This window comes from Dipodomys merriami, unplaced genomic scaffold (genome assembly GCF_024711535.1).
Source record: "Dipodomys merriami isolate MVZ:Mamm:240054 unplaced genomic scaffold, mDipMer1.0.p SCAF_156, whole genome shotgun sequence".
In the NCBI taxonomy this organism is placed as follows: Eukaryota; Metazoa; Chordata; class Mammalia; order Rodentia; family Heteromyidae; genus Dipodomys; species Dipodomys merriami.
Window position 1 is genome coordinate 159,932 of NW_027202893.1, and position 23,030 is coordinate 182,961.

Consider the following 23,030-nt stretch of genomic DNA (forward strand, 5'->3'; position numbering starts at 1 on the left):
CCAAGAATAAACTTGAGCAGTACTCTTTTGGAGAAAAGGTAGATAGCCAGCTGCTGTCATTCCTTAATATTCAATACTTGTTTAACTTCCAGACTTTAAAAAAGACAACAGTGCAACATATCGTAATCATGCTTAAAATATACTGAATCCTGGCTGTTTCTTTCCTATAAGTGGGAACGGTCTCTGCTGACTATATAAGTCAACAGGAAATAGGATTTTGTATATTGAATTTTATTTTGCAGATTATACTTCCATATTGCATTTGTTCCACTTAACAAAGAATAGTTAATAGTAACAAATTTTTATTCAATAAATATTTGTAAAGGATCAATGTTGGACCTAGCACATGCTATAATGTGCATTATAGACCTTCCCAAAAGGTATAAAGGTAATAATACAGTCTGTGCCTCTAAGTGTACGTTAATGAATATCCAAATAACTGTGATAAAGACAAAACAGTCACGGCAGGATGTAGTGGTGGCTCACACCAACAAATCCTAACTACTTAGGAGGATGAGATTGGTAGGATGTAGGTTTGAAGCCAGCCTAATCAAAAAGTTTGTGAGACCACCATCTCAACCAATAAAGCTGGGTGTATTAATGTGTATCTGTCATTCCAATTACATAGCAAGCATAAATAAAAGGATCACAGTCCAGGATGACCGGGGCATAAATTCTATACATTGGAAAAATACCTTAAACAAAAATGACTGGAGGCATGACTCAAGTAGCAGAGTACCTGACTAGCAAATGCAAGGCCCTCAGCATGAATCCTGTACTGAAAAAAAGAAATACTAGCCTATGACTTATAGGATGGAGAATTCATTTCTGATAATCAGGGAAGATTTCATGGAGGATGTGCTATTTTTTATGTGCTATACAGAAAGGGGTTATGGAAAGTTGGAAATGTAATAAAAGGCCATTGCTGGATGAAAGAATAGCACACACACTGAGAATGTATGTGTAAGTTTATTTGGAAAAAAGCAGAGTCTGTCAGCTATGTCCCATATCTCCTGCTTCAATGCTGAGGAATTGAATCCAGGGCCTCCTGCATGTTAAATAAGTACTGTAACAATGTTACCCTAGTGACAACCCCCATCTCCAAGCCAAGAAGTAAAGCCAAGTGTTGGCTAGAGTACTGAGTGGAATGGGAAAGACAACTACTAAATGATCAAATTTTACATGGTAGGCATAGGAGAGACATTGGTGGTTTTTTGGTCTGGAAAAGCAGCTTAATTAGCTCTATCTTCTGATGATGAATCAAGAAGTTTTATGTTGATTAGATTGGAAATGTACTTTGTTGTAATTATTCAGGGGACAATTAAACTAAGAAGGTGGCAGAGAATATAGAATGGATAGGTTGATGGTTGGGATTTGAGATTGAATAAATGGAATTAAACAAGTACCTAAAGGCCAACACAACTCCTTCCCTAGTTCAAGATAACAGTATAAATCAAGTGTTCAATATTGAAATGAAAATGGGAGGTTTAAGTGACTGAGATAGTGGAAAGCAGTAGAAACCAGTACAGCAGTTGCTTGATGATGACAATGTATATTTTACATCATTGAGTTTGAAATGCCATCAGGACACACAAATGAAATGTCTTTAGCAGTACTTGCCCAATGGAACTTTAAATAGAAGTTGACTGTGATGATATATGCAGGAAAGGAAAAAAAGTACTACTGGATATTGCTCAAGGTTTAGTATAAGAGAATTAAGAATAATGGAATGGAGGTTAACAAGGTAGAGAATGTTAGAATAATGGAAATTGAATAAGGAGGAAGAATATTACCTGAAGGATTCAGAAATGAAGATACGTAAAGGAAATAAGTATTGAGAAAAAACCATTCAATTTCATTTCTGAAGGAACAGTTTTATTAGATGGGGGAGTAAGATTGTAGGAAGTAAAGGAATGAGCTGGGATGAGGCTTGATATTGCTGGTAGTGGAGGGAAAGAAAAAGCTAGACTAATCTGAATAAGCAGGCCAAGCAAGGAAATTATTTTTAGGCTAGAGGACAACAAACAATTTTTGTAAGAACTTTTGAAGGGGTTGGCAGAGAGAGAAGAAAAAGGTGAACTTGTGGAGGGAGAATAAGACAGAGTAAAGAGACTTGGCAGGAAAAAACTAAAGTGCTGTCTAGTAAATCTGTGTGGTGATAGAAATTCTACCTGTACTCTTTTGTACTATAGCAACAAGCTACCGGTGGCCATTGAGAACTTGAAATGTGGTGCTCATGCATCTGGGGCACTAAAATTCTAACTCCATTTAATATAAATTAATTTAAAATTGAATAGCTGCACTTGGTTTGTGGCTAGCTAAGTGGACAGCAAAGATCTGGTGTGTAACTAGTTAATTTAGGAAAGAAGGTCAAACATTTTGATGGTCAAGGGACTGGTTTGAGAATAACTTTGAGGGGGGGCTGGGAAGGTGGCTCAGTGGTAGAGCGCTTGCCTTGCATGCCTGAGGCCCTGGTTCGATTCCTCAGCACCACATAAGCAAAAAGAAAAAAGCCAGAAGTGACACTGTGGCTCAAGTGGTAGAGCGCTAGCCTTGAGCTGAAGAGCTGAGGGACAACGCCCAGGCCCAGAGTTCAGGCCCCATGACTGGATGCCCCCCCCCCAAAAAAAAAAGAATAATTTTGAGATAGAGATGATAAATGTTGAAAAAAACTCATGATCCAATAGTTGCCTTTTCCTGTAAAACTCATTTCATTATTTGCTAGGATTCAGGTAGGACCATGGATTGATTGATTGATTGATTTTACCTTGTAAGGATTTCTAGTGGAGAATCTGCAGATGAGATGAATCACAGCATCATGGAGAGCCCTGGGGAGGCAAGCGTGTGCATTTGTTTTAGTATGCATTTGTTCGTGCTTCCTTCAGTGTCATCCTCAGCCTTGCAGGGTAGGAGTGGGGAGAGAGTTAAGATAAGGTCAAGGGAAAAAGCAACTTTGGGACAGTTCTTTGAAAGGAAATCAGTGCCCAGCAAATAAAAATGGGGAAGGGCATGGATAGCCTCTCAAGCTGGACAGTGCAGACCAAACTCCTTAGATATGAGATTATAAAAGAGAAGTAAGGCCACAAATTTTGCATTTGCAATATTTGTAAGTTTGGAAATAGAATTTCCAATAGGAAATGGAACATGAAAGAAGCCATGAGATTAAGAAATGTCATTTCTCAGATGAGATTAGAATATAAACTGGAGTATATTTCCAAATTCATGGGAAGGAATGTAGCAACAAACATGCTTGTTTTGTTTTTCCTCCACCTTACTTGCAATCTGATCATTTGCTCCAAATTTGATTGACTTAATTTTCACTATACAGTCTTTTCTTAAATAATCTAAATTTAAATAGTAAAACTAGGATTTAAGCTGGGCTCCGGTGGGTCATGCCTATAAAAATCTTATCTACTCAGGAGGCTAAAACCTGAGAATTGCAATTTGAAGTCAGCCCAAGCAGGAAAGTCCATGTGACTCTTATCTCTAGTTAAGCAACAGAAAAGCCAGAAGTAGAGCTGTGGCTGAAGTGGTAGAGCACTAGCCTCGAGAAAAAAAAATTTCGTGGGACAGTGCTCATGTCGTGAGCTCAAGCCCCATACCCAGGACAAAACTAAACCAAAACAACAACAACAAAAATCCTGGGATTTATTTTTATCTATTTATGGCACAAAAACTGAATTCAGAATCTCTCAGATCATCTTTTGTAATGTTTTAACTTTGGGTATTGGACTAATAGATGGAGGTTTCATAGCCAGTGAATGGTAGAGCTGAGACTGGACTGCCAGGTCTTCACTAATTGCCTATATTGGACTATGCTTAACAACAAGTTGTGTTTTTGAGTCTTCAGTAGTACACATCTAACAATCTATTCCAGAAGTGTTAACATACAATATGGAATATTGTGTGTAGAACTGACCTATGGTTAGTTTCAGTGAATTTTTCTTTCAAATTGCTAAACTGTTGGCCATTCTGAAAGAAAAAAAATCTTGCTGCAGCATTGGTCTTCTGTTTAGTTTACATTAGGCAACAGTTTACTAGGGTATTTGAGTTTTAGCATTGAGTACTAAAAAGAAAGATAGAATGTCTAAGTGTTAATAAGGATAAGAAAATCTGGAATTAGATTCTGGACTAGGTTCAGTTGGGAGAGAGAGTATGTTAGAGAACAGCTATTTTTTTTTCTTTACTTTTTAAAAGAACTAAGTATACTTTTCCTGCTGACCCGTGTCCCTTTCTCCCTCTTCCAGGCTCTTTACTCTTATTAATAATTAAGAGAGACAACTACAGTATATGATTTCCGAAAAATAGATTAGGTTTGGTGGCTCAGCCAGGTGCCAGTGGCTTACTCCTATAATCCTAGCTACAGAGGAAACAGATCTTAAGGATTGAGATTTGAAGCCAGCAGGGAAGTAAAGTTGATGAAATTACATTTTCAAAATGACTAGCAACAAAAAGAGACATAGTTCAAATGGTGGAGCACTAAATGAACAAGCAGAGGGAGCATGAAACTGAGTTCAAGCCCCAGTGATACTAGAAAAAAAAAGAGATTATTTTCAGAGAATGTTAGAACTTTGGAATGTCACTAGCACCTTTATTTTCACTTGAATAATGTGTTAGGAGACATATTGAAGTGACTGGATAAAAAACATGATTTTTTAAAAAAATGAAATAACAATGTGTACCATACTTTGTGTATTTCTTCATGGATCTAAAGTATTTAAATAATGTATGAATTGTTAACTTTGCTAAAAATATAAAGATTGTAAAGTATTGGATGTAGTGGTAACACTAAAACTCAAGTCAGAACAAAGTTACAAAAGTGCATATGTATTTGTCTCTGAAAGGCACACTTTCTTGCTTCTTTCATTTAGAAACACTAGGCAGCACTTTAGCACTACATATGTAGACATTTTAAGCAGTGAAATCACCACCAGAAAGCATAAAAATGCCACTAAATATACGGAGGGACACTTTTTTTGTAATATGACAGCCAGACATTGTCTTCTTGTTGGACTTTAAATTAGGAGCATGTACATCCACAAGTCACCCCTCTGTGCACCAGAATGTTTGAGTAACTGAAAACACCACAGGGATTCTTTTGGGGGTTACAAATAAATTATTGTGTGGAGACAAACTTGCAAGTACAGAATCCACAAATGAGGATCAACTGTACCTTATTGGCATTGTTGTGCCATGTGGTAATTCTATGTGTGGTTCTTGTTAACTTTGAAACTGTTTTTCCCAGTAGCCACATGATGTTTTACATTTACACCAACAAGAATGTAAGAGTTCTAATTTCTCCATGCCCTTGTCAGTCCTTGCTATTTTCTGCATTTTATGGCTGTCTTTGAGGATGACAACTGGTATCTCATTGTGGTTTTCATTTGTGTTTCCTTAAACTAGTAATGATTAGTATTGCCTATTTGCATGTCTTCGGAGAACTGTCTGTTCAGAAACTTTGCTATTTTTGAATTAGATTGTCTTTTCATTGAGGGGTAGGAAGCTTTAAAAAAAAAACAACACATCTGAACAATATCTATATTATATACATTATCTGAAAATAATTTCTCCAATTGTATGAAGTTTTTTCACTTTTCTGATAATGTTCTTTGTACAAAACTTTTTTTTTATTTTAATGAAGTCCAAGTTTATTTTTCCTTTGTTCTTGGGAGATTTTTGAACTCTCATAATTAACTAATCAGTATGCCCTATTAGAAAGATTGTTTATTCCTTTCTATAATATGAAAGGTTAGACTTAAAAGGTTGAATAAATTATTGCTTGTCATTTTTACGTTTGAAGTATTTGTAGATATTTGCAAGGTGTTTATGTAGAATTTGAAATAATAGTATCAGGGTCATTCCTTTATGAAAGGCAGTGTCAAAGCTATTTATTTTTTAAGAAAAACTTTGTAGTTAGGAAAAATGAAGGAAAGCATAGCTTTGACTCCGGCATTTCTTTTTAAAAATGAAGGCTGCCTCTTTCGAAACTATGAAGTTTCTGTCTTAAAAGCAAGAGCCATTTTTGAAAGAGCACAAGAATCTCCGGAACTTAGAAATAAACACAAAATGGTGTTTATTTGTGTTAGTTTAAGTGTTCTAACCCTATGTGTCAGAAAACTGAATTGGTAACACTTATATTAGGCTAAGCAAGCAAATAATATCAGCCAACATGGCTTTAATCTACTAAGTAACTTTAAATCTGAAAGATCAAAGGACATTATAACTAAAAACAGTCCTTGTTGCAATTTCCCTGTAGAAGCAGGAAAAGGCTAGAAATTACATGTCACCTTCATATCCTGGCTTGCTGACCTCCTGCTCTGATCAGGCTTCTCTGTATGCCAGCTGTTACCATTATTAACTTGCCCCCAGGGGTTAAGTAGGAGAAAAACTCCTGTCCTATAGGAGAGCAAACAACACAAGTTCCAGCCCCTAACATGCCTAATTCAAAGCAATCTGCATGTGCTTGTCATTCCGTCCCTCCTGGCTCTCAGTTTGCTCTGCCCCTAGCTGCTCCTGCCAACTCTTGCTTTCTGTGGCTCCCTGTTCCTGCAGCCAGTGGTGGCTGTGAAGCTGCAGATCTTTGTAAACCAAACTGAACCAGAGAAGTTTCTTCTTTTAACAGTAAGGTAATATTTTTATTCTTGCTTCGCTATGTTTGCTTCGGCTACTTTGAAAGAATTTATTTTTTAAAACTAAACTTAGTTTCTAAGGTAGTAGTTAAAATTCCAGCTCATTTGTGTTTTTCCCCCCAAAGTAAACTTTGAACAGCATACATGAAAATCTCACAAAGCTTATTTTACTTTATAGCCTGCCACAGTAAGATATGTTTGTGAAAATGTGCTTTCTTTGTGAAGTTGGAAGGAAATTTGAGATTTAAAGTAGGACCTGTTGTTTCATACTTTGAGATTGTTGTTTAATCACTAACTAAATCAGAAAAATTTGAAAATAAGTGCTTCTACCATGACTAGTCGATAGGAGCATAGGTATGAAATCATAGGAATCACTTTTGCAAAATAAATACTTTAAGAAAACAGTAAATTGTTATTTTTGAACCTATAAAGAGAAAAGTTTGGTGAGATACCTATTGGCAAACTAAGATTCAACAGCAGGTTTAAATCTTATCAGCATTCATTTCAAACCTACAACTTGGTGTGCACCCGCTTGAGCTGTAGTTGACTAAGTATTTCATGCATTCTATGCAGTTTAAATTGTTAACAATAATAGCTACATTATAATTGTGCTTATTACAGAAAGCCCAAATCAGAATACATTTACTCTGCTGGCTTTTGTTTAAAGTGAGAATGGGCAATTAATATTTGACAAATAGAAAAATTCAGACTGCATTAGTCTATGAAATATTTTTACATATGGTAATAAAATGTAAGATTAAGAAGGTTAAACAGAAAAAAAAATTAGTGAAAACTGAATAGTTTCATCCTGGCTGACCAGAAATGCCTTTCTTGGATGACAGCATAAGAAATAGAGAACGTTTTATAACTTGCTGAAACTTTTCTTCAGAAAATAAGTATTCTTGTTGAAAGAAATATGCCTTTTTATCCAGCAGAGGATTATTTTAGATCATAATATTTATAATTAAGACAGCTCCAGTTCCCTTTGATGGCTAGGATATCACTGAACTATGTAAATAAGCTCTAAACTAGTAAGTATCTTGCTAGTAGGCTTGCTACTTCCCTTGATTTTAAAGTATGCTGACACATTTCTGCTTTTTAAAATGTTAAAGATGGCCTTTTGCATTATTTTATTTTTTACTTTTGTTTCTCCAATCAACTATTTTTGAATGTTTCATTGTAAAATATTGAATATTGGAATTTCTTCTTGAGATAATGTATTTGGAACTTTTGTTTCAGTGTCCATCTTCACATGTTTCACATAGTATATTTCACAGACATGAGAATTAAAATTGTGAACATCAACTATTTACATTGATTATAAACATATATAATATTTAAGTACCTGAAATGACTGTCCTCCAGTGCAATTCAGAAATTATGTGATAACCTTGCCTTAGTCTAAAAAATGATGTGTCTTTAAAAATTGGTTCATCCAGCCTTTAACCCTAATCTCACCTGCTTTATTGAAGCAATTGACCCTTTTTTGGCAGCTCTTTGGATATCTGCTTTTCAGTGTTCACTATACCTCGATTCTTTACCTTCAGTTATAACTGCTTTGATATTAGAACCGTGCATTCTCACTGCAGGTTTTTTAAAACTCAGTGTGGATGATGGCTATGCCTTGACATATATGACTATATGAACATTTTCTGATTTTTTGTAGAACTTGCATTTTGTGATTACATCTTAATATAGAAACAAACTGAGTTGTTTAATATCAAGACGAGCTGCTCAGCCTTTTGAGGAAAAAATGACAAAGCGAAATAACTAAATCAGACAAGCTAGCTTTGGGAAATAGAGGGTCTTTGTTCTCTCCTTCTAAATTTCTTTTCTGTCCTTTTAAATGCTGTTAAATGGACCCATGCATTAGAGATGGACACATTTAGATTACAAAATTATTCACAAAGGATATAGTAGGTGCATCTTATTATTCACAAAGGATATAGTAGGTGCATCTTTAAAATCTCTCCCGCTTTTTTAATATTTGTCAACTGTAAAATAATTTATTTCATGACATTTCATACATGTGTATATTTATACGTGCTTATATTTGTATACATCATATACATAAATGCACTTTGATCATATTTATCTCCCATTATCCTCTCTAGTCCCCTTTTCACTGGACCCTTAGTCCTCTCAGATAGTTCCCTTCTCTCTTCCCCCAGTCTCGCCTCCGCCTCTCACTCATCTCCTTTCCTTTTCCCTCCCCTCTGCTGCCCTCTCTTGCCCTTCCTTCATCTCTCCTCTCCTCCCCTCTTGTCTCCCCTCATCTTCCCCCCTTTATTTTTTGTGCCAGTCTTGAACTCAGGACCTGTGCACTGTCCCTGAACTTTTTCACTCAAGGTTAGCACTCTACCACTTGAGGCATACCTCTACTTTATGCTTTTTTGGTAATTAATTGGAAATAAGGGTTTCATGGACTTTCCTTCACAGGCTATTTTTGAACTGCAGTCCTCAGATCTCAGCTTCCTGAGTAGCTAGGATTACAGGAATGAACCAGTCGTGCCTGGTTTGCCTCCCCCCCCCCCTTAAAGATAGATTCTGCATATGAGAGAATACATATGCTATTTTGTCAAAGTCTGGCTTATTTTACCATGATGATTTCCAGGTCCATCCATTTTCCTGCAAATGACATGATTTCATTCTTCTTTATAGCTAAATAAAACTTCATTGAGTACCAACTTTCTTTATTCATGTATTGATGAGCACCTTGGCTGCATCTATAACTTGGCTATTATAAATAGTACTATTTCTTATATCATTATGAAATAAAGATATTTATCTATTGAATTGAAAAATATAATTTAATTTCCTTTATAAGCAAACAGAATCCCATGTCAACTCACTCTAACTGCAATTACAGTCCATCTGATACAAGAAAGCATATAACAGCATTCAGGAGCATTTCTAACAATAAAGAATAGAAACATTTATGAAAATTATATCCAGGCTTTTACTAAAAGTTAGTTTGCCAATCAAATGGAAGAAAGCCTTTAAAATTAAATGATTTTCTAAGCTTAAAGCAACTCTCAGAGTCCTTAAATAAAAAGATGCCTTTAATGGTGATTCATACAAATACCTTTAGTGATGTTTCCCAGGTTGCTCAGTGGACTGCAGGATACCCTTGAGAGATCATATTTGCTGGACTCTGCAGGGAAGAACCCATTTGAGAAGCTGCTCTGCTCTAGGAAGTTTGATTTGCTACATTTCAAAGTTCACAAAACAGCAGGGAGTCGGGCCTGATATCAAATGCTTAACATTTGTGGGAAAAGTTTAGATAATTCTAAGTGTGGTATTAAAACAAAACACATCCCTATTTAAATCAAATGACTTTGAAGTGATTCATGGTGATTGATCTCAGTTTTTGGTTTAATGAAAGGCATTTAAAAAATTCTCTCACATTCTTTAGCCTCACAATATGTGGGAGGAGAAGGTATTTTTATTATTATTATTTAATTTTCCTCATCCCTTGAGCTGCTAAGTGTTGGGGTTAGGGATGTGTGAAGTATTTAAACATCATGTGGTATCTTTAGATATGCTTGTGATCTGTTCAACAAAATTAGTTAAGCCTAGTAATACGATCCGTGTCGGCCGGGGAAGTGGTAATACAGGTGGGTTGCTCAGTTGAAAAGCTGTCCATTTTGGGATTTTAGTGCAGCACAATAGTTTCAGATGAAATCTCATAACCTTGAGACAGACCCATCACATCTTGAAGTCCTATTTATTACCAGACATCCTATACTTTTTATTTGGTGGGGTGTGAAGCTAGAGAGCAGAGTAGGCCTAGCATCTGAGGCTGTTAGACCCTACAATCAGAAAGGTTTAAGATGCTTAAAATGCACTCAGAAACTTACCCCCCAGGACCTCACATGGAATATTGCACACACACACACTGAAACATTAAGAAACATTTTCAGACACTTACTAGAAGTGAGTACTATACTTTATCTTGAGGGTTAAATAAACTTGTTTGTCAAATTGGCTATTTCCTAAACTTGCTTTAAAAGGCCACTAAGTAATTGACACTATGTGACAACTTGCTTCACATTCCTGCACTCTATTGCCCTTGAATTCTGCACAGTTGACTGACGTAAGCTGATGTTTCATTAAGACTTTCTCATCCGTGGCTACATCCTTGCTGGTACCCTTCCCACATGAGAAGTACTGTATCTGAAAAGTAGAGTGCAATAGGATAAAGCAGTTGGAACAGGGAATACCAGGTCCAAATGTTTTTTCAAATATGTAGCATAATTTGCATTTTAAGAAGTATTTTCTGAATGTTAAATATTTTGTTACTTCTTCATAAATTGATAAGAATTGATTATATAAAGTACAAATCAGTGGTGCTCAGCCTTAGCTGCACCTTAGAATCATATGGGAGACTTTTGAAATATTACATGTCCATACTACTCCAACATGAATTAAATCAGAACCTCTAGCCAGGGGTCTAGTCCTGTAATTAAAAAAAAAATACCATAGTGATTTTAATCTGTAGCCTAAGTTGAGACTGCTGTAACAGATCTGTAACTTGTGAATGTTTGTGGTTATATATTGCATTCCCCTCAAGACTGATAGCAGAGTCCAGATAAATGTCTTTGCTGGTTCTTGGGCTAGATAACTACATATAGCAGAAGAACTGCCTTAACAAATACAATTCAGTAATAGTGATCTTCAAGTATACATTTAGGAAGATAAGAATTTGTGCTAAATGAAGATGTTATTGATCACTTAACCCAAATTGTAAAAGATACTCACAAGTCTCTTCCTACATATACCTACTGCCAAAGTACATGAACCATAATGTGAGAAAAATCAGATTTTGTGTGTGTGTGTGTGTGTGTGTGTGTGTGTGTGTGTGTGTGTGTGTGTGTGTGTGTGTGCGCGCTTGCACGCATGCTTATCCTAGGGCTTGAACTCAGGATCTGGGTTCTGCCCCTGAGATTTTTTTTTTCCCCCTCAAGGCTAGTGTTCTATCACTTGAGCTACAGCTATACTTCTGGCTTTTTTTTTTTTTTTTTTTTTTTTTTGGGTCCGGTCGTGGGGCCTGAACTCTGGGCCTGGGTGCTATCCCTCAGCTCTTCAGCTCAAGGCTAGCACTCTACCACTTGAGCCACAGCATCACTTCCAGCTTTTTTCTTTTTTGCATATGTGGTGCTGAGGAATCGAATCCAGCACTTCTGGCTTTTTGGTTGTTAATTGGAGATAAGAGTCTCATGGACCTTCCCACTGGGACTGGCTTAGATACTGCAATCCTCAGATATCAGCCTCCTGAATCGTTAGGGTTAGAAGGCTGAGCCATCAGTGTCCTGCGTGAGATTGGTGTTTTTATAATCCTGAATCCTTTCACTCACTGACTCCTACACATAAAAATTTCTGCTTTGACAACTTAACTCCTTTCTAGCAATAATGCTTTCCAAATTCAGGATTTTCTCCACAACTTTCTAAATTTATTTTACTTTTATAATTTCTTGTTGTAAATATGGAGGGGGGCTTTGCCTAGCATTTAAAATTTTTCTTCTCTATCATTAAGCTGTTTGGAAACACCTTGAGTAGTTTTTATAAAATGAAATGTATAACATGTATAGTTTATCCTTTTCATGTCTTTATCAATATACCATATATACATATATACACATACACTTTAAAAGAGATTGAAGAAAAACATATGGTGTATTTCTTTCACCTTTAAAGGGAGTATTGATTTTCATAAGTTGAAACTACCCACTTATAAATGTAATACTCAAACAGCAAGTTTTCATTGTAAATGAATTATAATCCTTCACTTTGGGAGTTCCTACAGCTCAATTTGGTTTTTCATGATGTGAGGTAAAGCTTACTAGTACCAAAAAGACCTGATAATACTTTGAGCTGTCATTTTATTGAATAAATCTAACGCATAATGTTCCTTCCTTCAGCTTATTGTACCTTATGCATATAGAGAATAGCAGCTATCATACTTTTTGGGGATAGCTTCTTTTTTACAATGCATAAAGTATTTATCAGTGATTAGGTGAAGATATTTATGTGTTCTTATTGAAGGAACATTTAATGGTAGAAAGTTCATGAACTCAGAGAAAATTAAGAAAGTTTAATTTGTCACAGAAGGGAAGAAGATTATGTTTTTCTAGTTAAAACCATCCTTTTCAGTCCATTTAACTGTTTGGCTCCTTGATTAAAGCTACAGATTTCATTATCAAATTTCAATTTCATTATTTCGAAATAGTCTGAATACCATATGACAACAACAGTGCACCTGCTTTTTCAAATTTGCATTATACAATTTATAAATGGTTAACATATGTTTAATTTAGTGAAATAGGCTTCTCTAAGTCTTCGATGCTGGAATGTAACCTTTCAAAACTATCTTTAGAAATGTTGCATTCAAGGGCTATTTTTCATGTGGACTTTCAGAATTTTATGTCAGTAGTCTCTTGTGATCCTGCAAACACTAGTTGAACTTGATCTTGCCTTGGAATCGTCCTGAGGTAGTGGAAAAGCCTTACCTTTAGAGTCATGCTTGCGTGGGATTAAATCCCAATCATGTGATTTTGAGTTAACATTTTTGACACTCAGCTTTTCTCTATAAGAAGTTAAAATATCTTCATTGAAGTATTTTGAGGAAAGTGCTTGACATGGTGACATAATGGAAAAACAGTTCTAGTAGCACTTTGTGAGGAGAAACTATTCCTAGAGAGAAAGCAAACTGGCTGATATCCTCCCACGCAACTTCCTAAGAGCCCTGCTGAAGAAGATGCCTGATATACAGCTTATTGTCAATTTATTTTGGCATTTAGAAAAGCTGTTAATAGGCCAAGTAGGCACTGTCAGATCTGGGGCCATATTTGTCGGATGAGCATCCAGCGAACTTTGAGGAACCACTTCTCATTAAAACAGGTTTGATAAGTAATAAATAACAGGTACTTCATTGATTTTTAAATATGACATGAAAAAGAAACTTGAAGACCTATGTTCTCATAATCTTAGGAGAAAATCGTATCTCTCCTAGTTAACTGGGCAAGGTGCTTTAATCCACATATTTGATTTGCATAAAAAGATTAATATCTTGTTAGCTCTTATTTCAAGGCACAGAACAGTTTGGGAGTCATGAAATAAGCTATAATTAGACATTTCCATGAGAACTTCTGTTAATTTTTTTTTCTGTCCTCATTAGGAAAGAGCCTTTCTTATTTTCTTCATCCTACTTGAATTGTGCATCATCTTGATACCACTTAGGTTAAATTCTCTTGTACCTCCCCATCTCATTTGTGTTTTCCACACTTGCAAAGGGACCAGCAGTATGGGCATGTTGTTGGAGTCTTGTTGCTTCAAATAAAGTGGGCAGATATATCAGACTCTATATTTTGACTACTTCTCAAGGCAAATTTTATGTTTGGAAACACTGCACTCATGCTTTTTATATTAATCAAGTGAAATTGCACTGGGAAATACTCTTCTGAAAGAGATTGTTAGCTATAACATAGAATGTTGTTGGGGAACCAGTCTTGTTATGTCTTATTCAGTGTTATGAATCTGGTGAAGCAAAGTGCTATTCTAAAATAGATCATCTAAGGGGCCAGGTAGGGTTTTGTATGCTTGTAATCTCAACTACTAGAAAGTATAAGAAAGAGAATTGAAATAGGAGGTTGCTTCCAGATGAAAACTGGAAATTTTACTAAAAAACAAAACAAATAACTAAAGCATAAAGTGCTGGAGGAATGGCTTACGTGGCTAAGCACCTGCCTAACAAGCATGAAAATTCATATTCAATGCCTGTCACTATCATCAAATTATATACATACATGCCTGCGTGCATATCATCATCATTGTAATAATTGTAATCACCAACTATACTTAAAGTCGTTTAGTAGAAAGCTCTCAACTTTGGCATCACATTTTCAAGTCTCTACCATTAGTATGTGACTTTGAGCACTTTACCTAGATTGAGTGAGTGTGTCATTTTTGCAAAGTAGTGGTAATACCTGCCACGTCTGTTTTTCTGAGGGCTATTAGAAAGATCAACTCAAGTGAAATCTTGTGTGTGGAAATGATTTGTGCTCATGTAACAGTTGATGCTCTTTCAGACTATATGAGCCTGTGTTTATTAAGGGTAGTGATGTCTTTGCTAAGTGATTACTGTGGTAATTGGAACAGGTCTGTGTATTCTCTCACTATACATTTAGATTTTAACTTGACAGTTTTCTGGCCTGGATAAGAGTTCCAATTTCCAATTCCAAGTAGTTACTATAAGGTTTTATTAATGTACTTTTGAAGTATCTGAACTCTGGCAGACACCTATATAGTTTGAGTGCATTCTGTGGATAAGTTGGGTATTATTAACATAGTTTGGTATATATGGTATTGATGAATAATCATATGATTATAATTATGACCATATAACAACATTTTCAGTGGTGTGCTACTTTTTGTCTTTGAAGCATAGTGATTCTGCTTACTTTATAGGTACAAATTTCTCAAGTTCCAAACAATAGGAGGTATAATTCAATCACATAGCTCTTGTGACTTTTTTTTTGTTGGCCGTGGGGCTTGAACTCTGGGCCTGGGCACTGTCCCTCAGCTCTTTAGCTCAAGGCTAATACTCTACCAATTGAGCCACAGCACTACTTCTGGCTTTTCCTGTTTATGTGGTGCTGAGGAATTGAACCTAGTGCCTCATACATGCAAGGCAAGTATTCTACCACTGAGCCACCTTCCCAGCCCTGCTCTTGTGACTCTTTACACAAATACACACATGTTCAAACATACACATCTTTTTAAATCCATGGGTTCATACCATACAGGTTGTTCTTCAGCTAAGTTTTCTTTGTACTTAATGTTTCTTTGTATTTCTTTCTATCCACTTTATCCATACCTAACTCATCCTTTTTCATTGCACAGAATGCTCATGTTTTGGATACAACAAATTTAAGTTCCCTATTGATAATTTTCACCTTTACAGTGCTTTAGTCAGCATCTTATTGCATACATGTATCTTTATACATTGTTCAAGCATATGCAAGGGATAAATCTCTACTAGAATTCTGGGATCAAAGGTATTTCAAATTTTGATAGATAGTGCCCTGTTCCTCTCATAGAAGTTGTACCAATTACATTTCACTTAAATTTAAGGAGAAACCAAGACATAGAGACTCTTGAGAGCTGAAGTAATTTGACCCAGGTTCCTCACAGTGAGTGACTAGTGGAGTCAGCTTTAAAATTCAAACCTAGTCCTGCTATTTCTTCTCAAATATAGACCTTTCAGTTACAATTTCAAAACGTAGTTTTTGTTTTAAAACCAGGAAACTTCATTTGGATAGCTTTTAATATTCTTATCACTTTATTCATTGTAGTCAAAAGATAGTGCTTGGTCAAAGAACTTGTGAACTCACAAATTGCTAAATAAGTTAATGCTAGGTGAAAGATCAATTGAGTATGGGATTCGTGGCTTTGAGTGTACTGATATTGGCATATTAAATTTATGGACAGCAAGAAATACACTAAAATTCGTGATATGGAGCCACTGCTTCAACAATTGCTCTCTTTTGGCATTCCCTGTGTTTCTGGTCTTCCCCAAAGAGATTTTAACATAGGTTTCTTTGAAACTTACTATAGTTAATCTAAAACTTATTTCAAACTTGGACTATAAATACAATTATCACTGCCTTTGCCATTACATTTATCACAATAGTTTGGCACAGTAAAGGATATTAACAGTTTCTTTAGAAACTTTTTTTTTTTTTTTTTTTGCATTTTGTTACATTTGTTCTTTGTCTTGTGTCTCTTTGTTTTAATTCCTCCATTCTAGTTTTAGGCCAATTTTTCCCTTTTTGTTTCAATTCTAAAGAAAAAAGATCTCTGTGTGGGCTTCAAGGTCAACTTGACTTCAGATTGAAATTTTGCTATTTTCTTGGTCACTTTAACCTCCAAGCCTAAATAAGCCATAAACATTTCTTAAAATGACTTATTTCTGGTTTTTGCTCTTTACTTTTTCACTTTTAAAAAAAAACTTAAGTCAACTTAATTGTTCCTATTTTACAATTAAAGAATCAGAGAAAGCTCATATGACTTCAAATACAAACCAAAGTCAGAGTTCAAATTATTCTTTACCGTCAACTAGTTTCTGCTTCATTCCAAGAAGTTTCCAAGTTACAAAACAGGTTGTGTTCCAAAAATTCATTTCTATGTCAGTTATTTGGCACTTGAACTGCATGTTACCACAGTGGAAAAAAATGTTACCAATGGTAATTAAGTCCCTCAGCTGGCCTACAAGAAATCTATTTAATGCCTATATAACTATAAAATGATGTCTTGGCAAAAAGAATAAAAGAGAATGGTTGGTGATTTTAGATATAGAGAAAAAGAAACATCTTTTTTTCTAAGGGCAAGCAGATTTCATTAGAAGATAAGAATAATGGGTGGAAGTTGTGGAGAATCTAGCAGGGATTTCTAGGTACATTGCAGAATATAAATTGATGACACTGTCTTAAGCCTAGTTTTACTTTATAACTCAAGTAGAATTTTTAGATGTTTCTTACTAACATAAGTCATGGAACAGCTATGATTATAGTTGGTAAGACTGGACTATCTAAGATGATGTTTCAGCACACCTGGGATGATATAAACTACCAGCAAAACAGAAGCATTCTTTTCTTCAGTCCTCTTATGGAAAGGGCAGAAGTTGTTTGCACACAGCCCCTTCTGCACATTCATGGAGCCCAGCAGGTTACTGAAGGTATAGCTCCTCTGGGGCCAAGAGAGAAGGCCTGGAACACTGGCTGTGGGAGGAGGTTGAAAGGTTATGTGCTTCCATTGACTTCTTTATGCAGAGTGTTTCTACAGGGAGAGTTTCTTTTCTGTTTTTCTTTTTCTTTTTAACCAGTCCTGGGCCTTGAACTCAGGGCCTGCGTGCTGTCCCTGAGCTTCTTTATGCTCCAGTCTAGCACTACCACTTGAGCTTCAGTGCTACTTTTTGCTTTTTGTGAATAGTTTGTTGGAGATAAAAGTCTCACATACTTTTCCTGCCTGGGTTGGCTTCAAAACGCAATCCTCAGATCTCAGCTTCCTGAGTAGCTACAGTTACTGATGTGAGCCTCTGGCGTCCCACTACAGTGCAAGTTTCTAATGCTGTGAAATTATTTCATTGACCTCATCTATTGATTACTTCCTACATTATCTAGTTACTTTTTAAAATGCCTTTTATGGTTTATAGTTTCCAGAGCATTAAAATACAGCTCATCTTTTTGTCAGTAACAAGATATAACCTTCAATGAACAAATGCTCCAGTGAGCTTATTGCTGAGATGGTAGGCCATTATCAATAATGCTGAAAGAAGGCCTAGAGTTTGTGCCTCTACCTCTTAAATTCCTCTTGCTGTTGGTATTCCTTGTCCTGCCTCTTTTGATTGACAGAGTAGTTTAACTTCCATTGTGTGTTGAGTATAGCATCTGAGTATTATACTGGTTATTTGGACTCAAAAGTGATCTTATGAACTTATTCAGCAGTGATACTCAGTAGACACATTGTTGAAAATGAACTATACAACTTGGGGAGGGGCGTCAGGAGGGAAAAAAAACTGGGAGAAAATGATGGAAGAGGTGACACTTCAAAAAGAAATGTGCTCCAGACTTATATAACTGCAACTCCTCTGTATATCACCTTTATGATGAAAAAAAGTGATCTTAAGAAATCAAGAACTACTGTAGGTACTACAATCCAAAATTCCTCTCATTGAACATTAGAAAAGATTGTATGAGGGTGATTATAATTGAAGTAGTTTGTTTGCATGTATGAAGGTAGAACCATTGAACCTGTTGAAATTGTTTTAATAATGGGAAGTGGGATAAGATAGTAATAGAGAGGGTAAGGTTGATCTATAAACATTGTATATAATCACAATGAAACTCCCCTTGCGCAATTAATTTATGCTAATAAAATTAACTAAGTAAAATGTAACTGAAGACTGATAAGTAACATCAATTTGTGTGTGTGTGTGTGTGTGTGTGTGTGTGTGTTTGTGTTTGTGTGCTGGTGCTGGGGCTTGAACTCAGATTTTAGGCACTGTCTCTTAGCTTTTTTGCTCAGGCTAGCATTCTACCACTTGAGCTACAGCTTCATTTCCAGCTTATTGCTGGTTAATTGGAGACAGGTCTTCCAGACTTACCTGCCTGGGCTAGCTTTAAACTGTGGTCCTCAGAGCTCAGCCTCCTGAGTAGCTAGGCTTACAGGGATAAGCCACCAGCACCCAGGTTAATTCCTCTATTTCTTATCATATGTTTATTTAACTTACTGTGTGTGTGTGTGAGAGAGAGAGAGAGAGAGAGAGACAGAGAGACAGAGAGACAAAGAGACAGAGATGGAGAGAGACAGAGACAGACAGAGACAGACAGAGACAGAGAGAGAGATTCAAAATTTGCATTATTGTACAATGAGTATCTTCTGGGTACCGAGATTCAGATGGAAGCTTTATACCTTCTTTTTGAATGTTCTGCTTAGAAATGCCTGTTTAGTATTTGATACAGTGGGTTAAAATGTACACAGGTCTCTTCCTCGTGTACTAACCCAGGTTAGATTACAATGGATTTGAGACTAAAGAGAGATAATTTATTTAGCTGCTTTATGCCCACCAGAGTTGAGAAGAGAATAAATGGGGATTTCTCCTTTCTTTCTGCTTAGACAAACACCATGTTCAAAAGATGAGCGAGCCAAGGAAAAATTTTCTTTTGTTCTTGTTGGCCTTCATGTATAGGTTAAATAACTTATTTTTCCTACAAATTCCTAGATTTTACATGTTTGATGTTTAGGATGATGAAGTGGGCTGAGAGATATAGAGGAGGTTTTTTAGGTTTTGACGTTGGTTACTGAGTGGGAAAATATGATATGGATAATTTGAACCTGTAAAAGTTTGAACATATTGAAGGCCTGAACCCTTTGGTGGTAGGAAAAAAATGTAAGAGAAAAATTTTCATTAGGGGCTGGGACGGTGGCCCTGGGTTTGATTCCTCAGCACCACATAAGCAGAAAAAGCCGGAAGTGGCATCGTGGTTCAAGTGGTAGAGTGCTAACCTTGAGCTGAAGAGCTGAGGGATAGAGAGCCCATGCCCAGAGTTCAGGCTCCACGACCAACAAGAAACAACAACAACAAAAACCCTTTCATTTGATTATATTATTTTTCTCATGTGCAAGAAATATTGCTGTTGTTTATTACATAAAACAATAAGTGTATGGACAATATGATGCCTACTTACTAATTTTTTAGGATGATAATCATTGATTATAGGATGAAACCTACATTCTTAGCTGACAAATTTTTATTTCCTTTTTTTTTTTGTCAGTCATGGGGCTTGTACTCAGGGCCTAAGCACTGTGCCTGAGCTTTTTCACCCAAAGCTAGTGCTCTACCACTTCGGGCCACAGTGCTGCTTCTGATTTTTTTGGTGGTTGATTGGAGATAAGAGTCTCACAGACTTTCCTGCCAGGGCTGGATTTGAACTGTGATCCTCAGATCTCAGCCTCCTGAGTAGCTAGGATTACAAGGTACCAGTGTCCAGCTTATTTATTCTTATTTATTCTTCTGATACTTAAGTGAGAGGAAAATCTTGAGATTAATTTTCCTAAGATATGAAACATTAAGATTGCTTACATTATTTTAACCTATATAACTAATTGCCCTCAGAGTAGTCCTTCCTTTTACCTGTCACTCCTAAATCAGAATGCCCAAGCAGAGGGTTGTTGAAGAAATGAAGGATGATGTTATCTGCTCACTTTCCATGATGTTCTATTTCTTTCTTTTTTTTTTTTTGGTCCGGTCATGGGACCTGAACTCTGGGCCTGAGTGCTGTCCCTCAGCTCTAGGCTAGTGCTCTACCACTTGAGCCACAGAGCCACTTCCGGCTTTTTTCTTTTTGCTTATGTGGTGCTGGGGAATCGAACCCAGGGCCTCATGCATGCAAGGCAAGCGCTCTACCACTGAGCCACCTTCCCAGCCCTATGATGTTCTATTTCTTAATGAGTTCTTGCACATCCATCTAGGATGGGAAGAGAAGAAAGGCATGGAGAGGAGAGGTAGGAGAAGAGTACTTAGTGGGGGTTATGTGCATAAGGTATGTAGAAGAACTGTGCCTGTGTATTGGCTGTTCCATCACAGGTGCGGCTGGATGTCCTCCTCTCTCACAACTTCCACAGAACCCTCATTCCAAAGAGCTGTATTCAGATATTGTTATCGCTTGCCTTCTTGTAGCTGGGTACTATTGTGTTATTTTCTTTTGTAGAGCCAAGAAAGTGGAGCATGGCCATGAGCAATGTGAACAACGACTTTGTGGTTATGAGCAATGGCAGCATCACAACCAGTGCCACCAACCTTAGTCCCCTCACCCCCTGTGATGGAGACCTTGCAGCCCAGCAGCTCACACCCAAAGAAGTACCAAGAACAAAAGTGAGTCCAAATGGATGCCTGCAGCTTAATGGCACAGTTAAGTCATCCTTCCTGCCTTTAGACAACCAAAGAACGCATCAGGTGTTATCCCAATGCTGCCATCCTTGCCCATACCATCACCCTTTGACCAGCCATAACAATCACCAAGAGTGCCATCCCGAGGCTGGCCCTGCAACACCCTCTGCTTTGACCTCGTGTTGCATGCAGCCACGCTCCGAATATTCTGCATCTTTATGTCCAAACCATTCACCTGTGTATCAGGCTGCGTGCTGTCTTCAGCCTTCGCCATCCTTCTGCCTGCATCATCCGTGGCCTGACCATTTCCAGCATCAGCCTGTGCAGCAGCACATAGCCAACATCAGGTGAGTGTAATAAAGTTTTGCTGACTTTCAGCATTCAACGAATTCTACATGGCTGTGACTGGTCTACTTATTTCCCCAAAATGGGGAAGATATCTTAAGAAAGAAGCAAAAGAGAGTGCTTATTTTGTGGATAGTATGAGCCTATTAAAATGAAAATTAAATAATAGGTCCATAGACTTCCTAGTCAGTTAAACTCTGTTCACTTTTCCTGGTTTGTAGACTGGTTAGGAATTCCTGATAGACCTTTTGTGAAGTAAAAAGTGGTGTTGCTAGAAATTTCTACTATTGGAGCTATATTGGCAATAAACTATCTAATAGGAAACCTTCATTGTGTTATTTATAGTGGTCAACCTTTATGAAAATGAAGTGTAAAGCAAGCTGCTTTCTTATGCTTCTTTATGGCTGTCCTTGCAATCTCCATCCATAGGGTTCAGGTGACAGTGTAATTCCTTGTAATGAGATGAAAGTAACAATTTCTTTAATAGCAAATGAAACTATAAATCTGTAGCACAGGACTTCAAAAAATGAAACATATTAGAAAAACATATGAGTCCTTTTCCCTATCTCAGGTCATAGTTTCTTTCAAATGTGTTTTTCCCATTCACTTTGTACAGAAAAGGCTTACCATTACAGGTGAACAAGCAAAGTATGTTTTATAACATACTAAATACTTTGTAGAGTCCATGTCTTTCACATCATTAATGAAAAAAAAACATTGTAAATGAAGTACAAGAAGAGCACGTGGCACACTGTGTGTGTGTGTGTGTGTATGTGTGTGTGTGCGTGTGTGTGTGTATGTGTGTGTGTGTGTGTGTGTGTGTGTGTGTGTGTACTGGTCAGGTACTGTCCCTGAGTGCTCTAGTACTTGAATCACAGCTCTACTTCCTGCTTTTTTTGGTGGTTAATTGGAGATAAAGATTCTCACAGACTTTCTTGTCCCATCTGGCTTTGAACTATAATGCTCAAGATCTCTGCCTCCTGAGTAGTTAGAATTATAGGCATGAGCCACTGGTGCCCAGCGCGAATAGCATTCTTTTTAAAACTAAGGCATCATTTACATACAGATGTGAAGTTTGCAAGTTGGTGGTCTTGACATGTACATGACTGTAATCTACCTCTTAGTCTTTGTTTTTTTTTTGGGGGGGGGTCCAGTTGTGGGGCCTGAACTCTGGGCCTGGGCGCTGTCCCTCAGCTCTTCAGCTCAAGGCTAGTGCTCTACCACTTGAGCCACAATAGCACTTCCGGTCTTTTGCTTTTTGCTTATGTGGTGCTGAGGAATCGAACTCAGGGCCTCAGGCATACAAGGCAAGCGCTCTACCACTGGGCCACCTTCTCAGCCCTACCTCTTAGATTGAACGTTTCCATCACTTCAGGAAGTTCCCTTCTACATTTCCTCTCCTTGCACCAGAGGCCATCACTTTTTGGAGTTCTAGTACCACTGACTTGTCTTGCCTACTCCTAGAACTGCATACATATATGTTCATACAGCATGTATTCTTTTATGTCAGACAATTTTAGCTCAGGAAAGACTCACCCAATTGTTGGGTGCGTTTTTATTTTTATTTTTGTTTTTATTGCTGAGTAGTAAGCCACTGTATGCATGTG

At 36.9% G+C, this 23,030-nt stretch overlaps 1 protein-coding gene across 10 annotated transcripts in view; it reads left to right on the forward strand.

Moving 5' to 3' along the window:
* The window catches only part of LOC138827442 (protein dispatched homolog 1-like), a 165,286-nt gene that overhangs the window by 85,356 nt on the left and 56,900 nt on the right, over positions 1-23,030 (forward strand). For 9 of the 10 annotated variants that reach the window (XM_070022937.1, XM_070022933.1, XM_070022934.1 and 6 more), the window contains one exon: positions 20,900-21,425. In XM_070022937.1, the coding sequence (XP_069879038.1) occupies positions 20,917-21,425 (509 nt within the window). In that variant the 5' untranslated portion in view covers positions 20,900-20,916. Of the gene's footprint in view, positions 1-6,485; positions 6,627-20,899; positions 21,426-23,030 lie in introns of those variants that run through there. The other variant, XM_070022936.1, reaches the window with a different exon arrangement.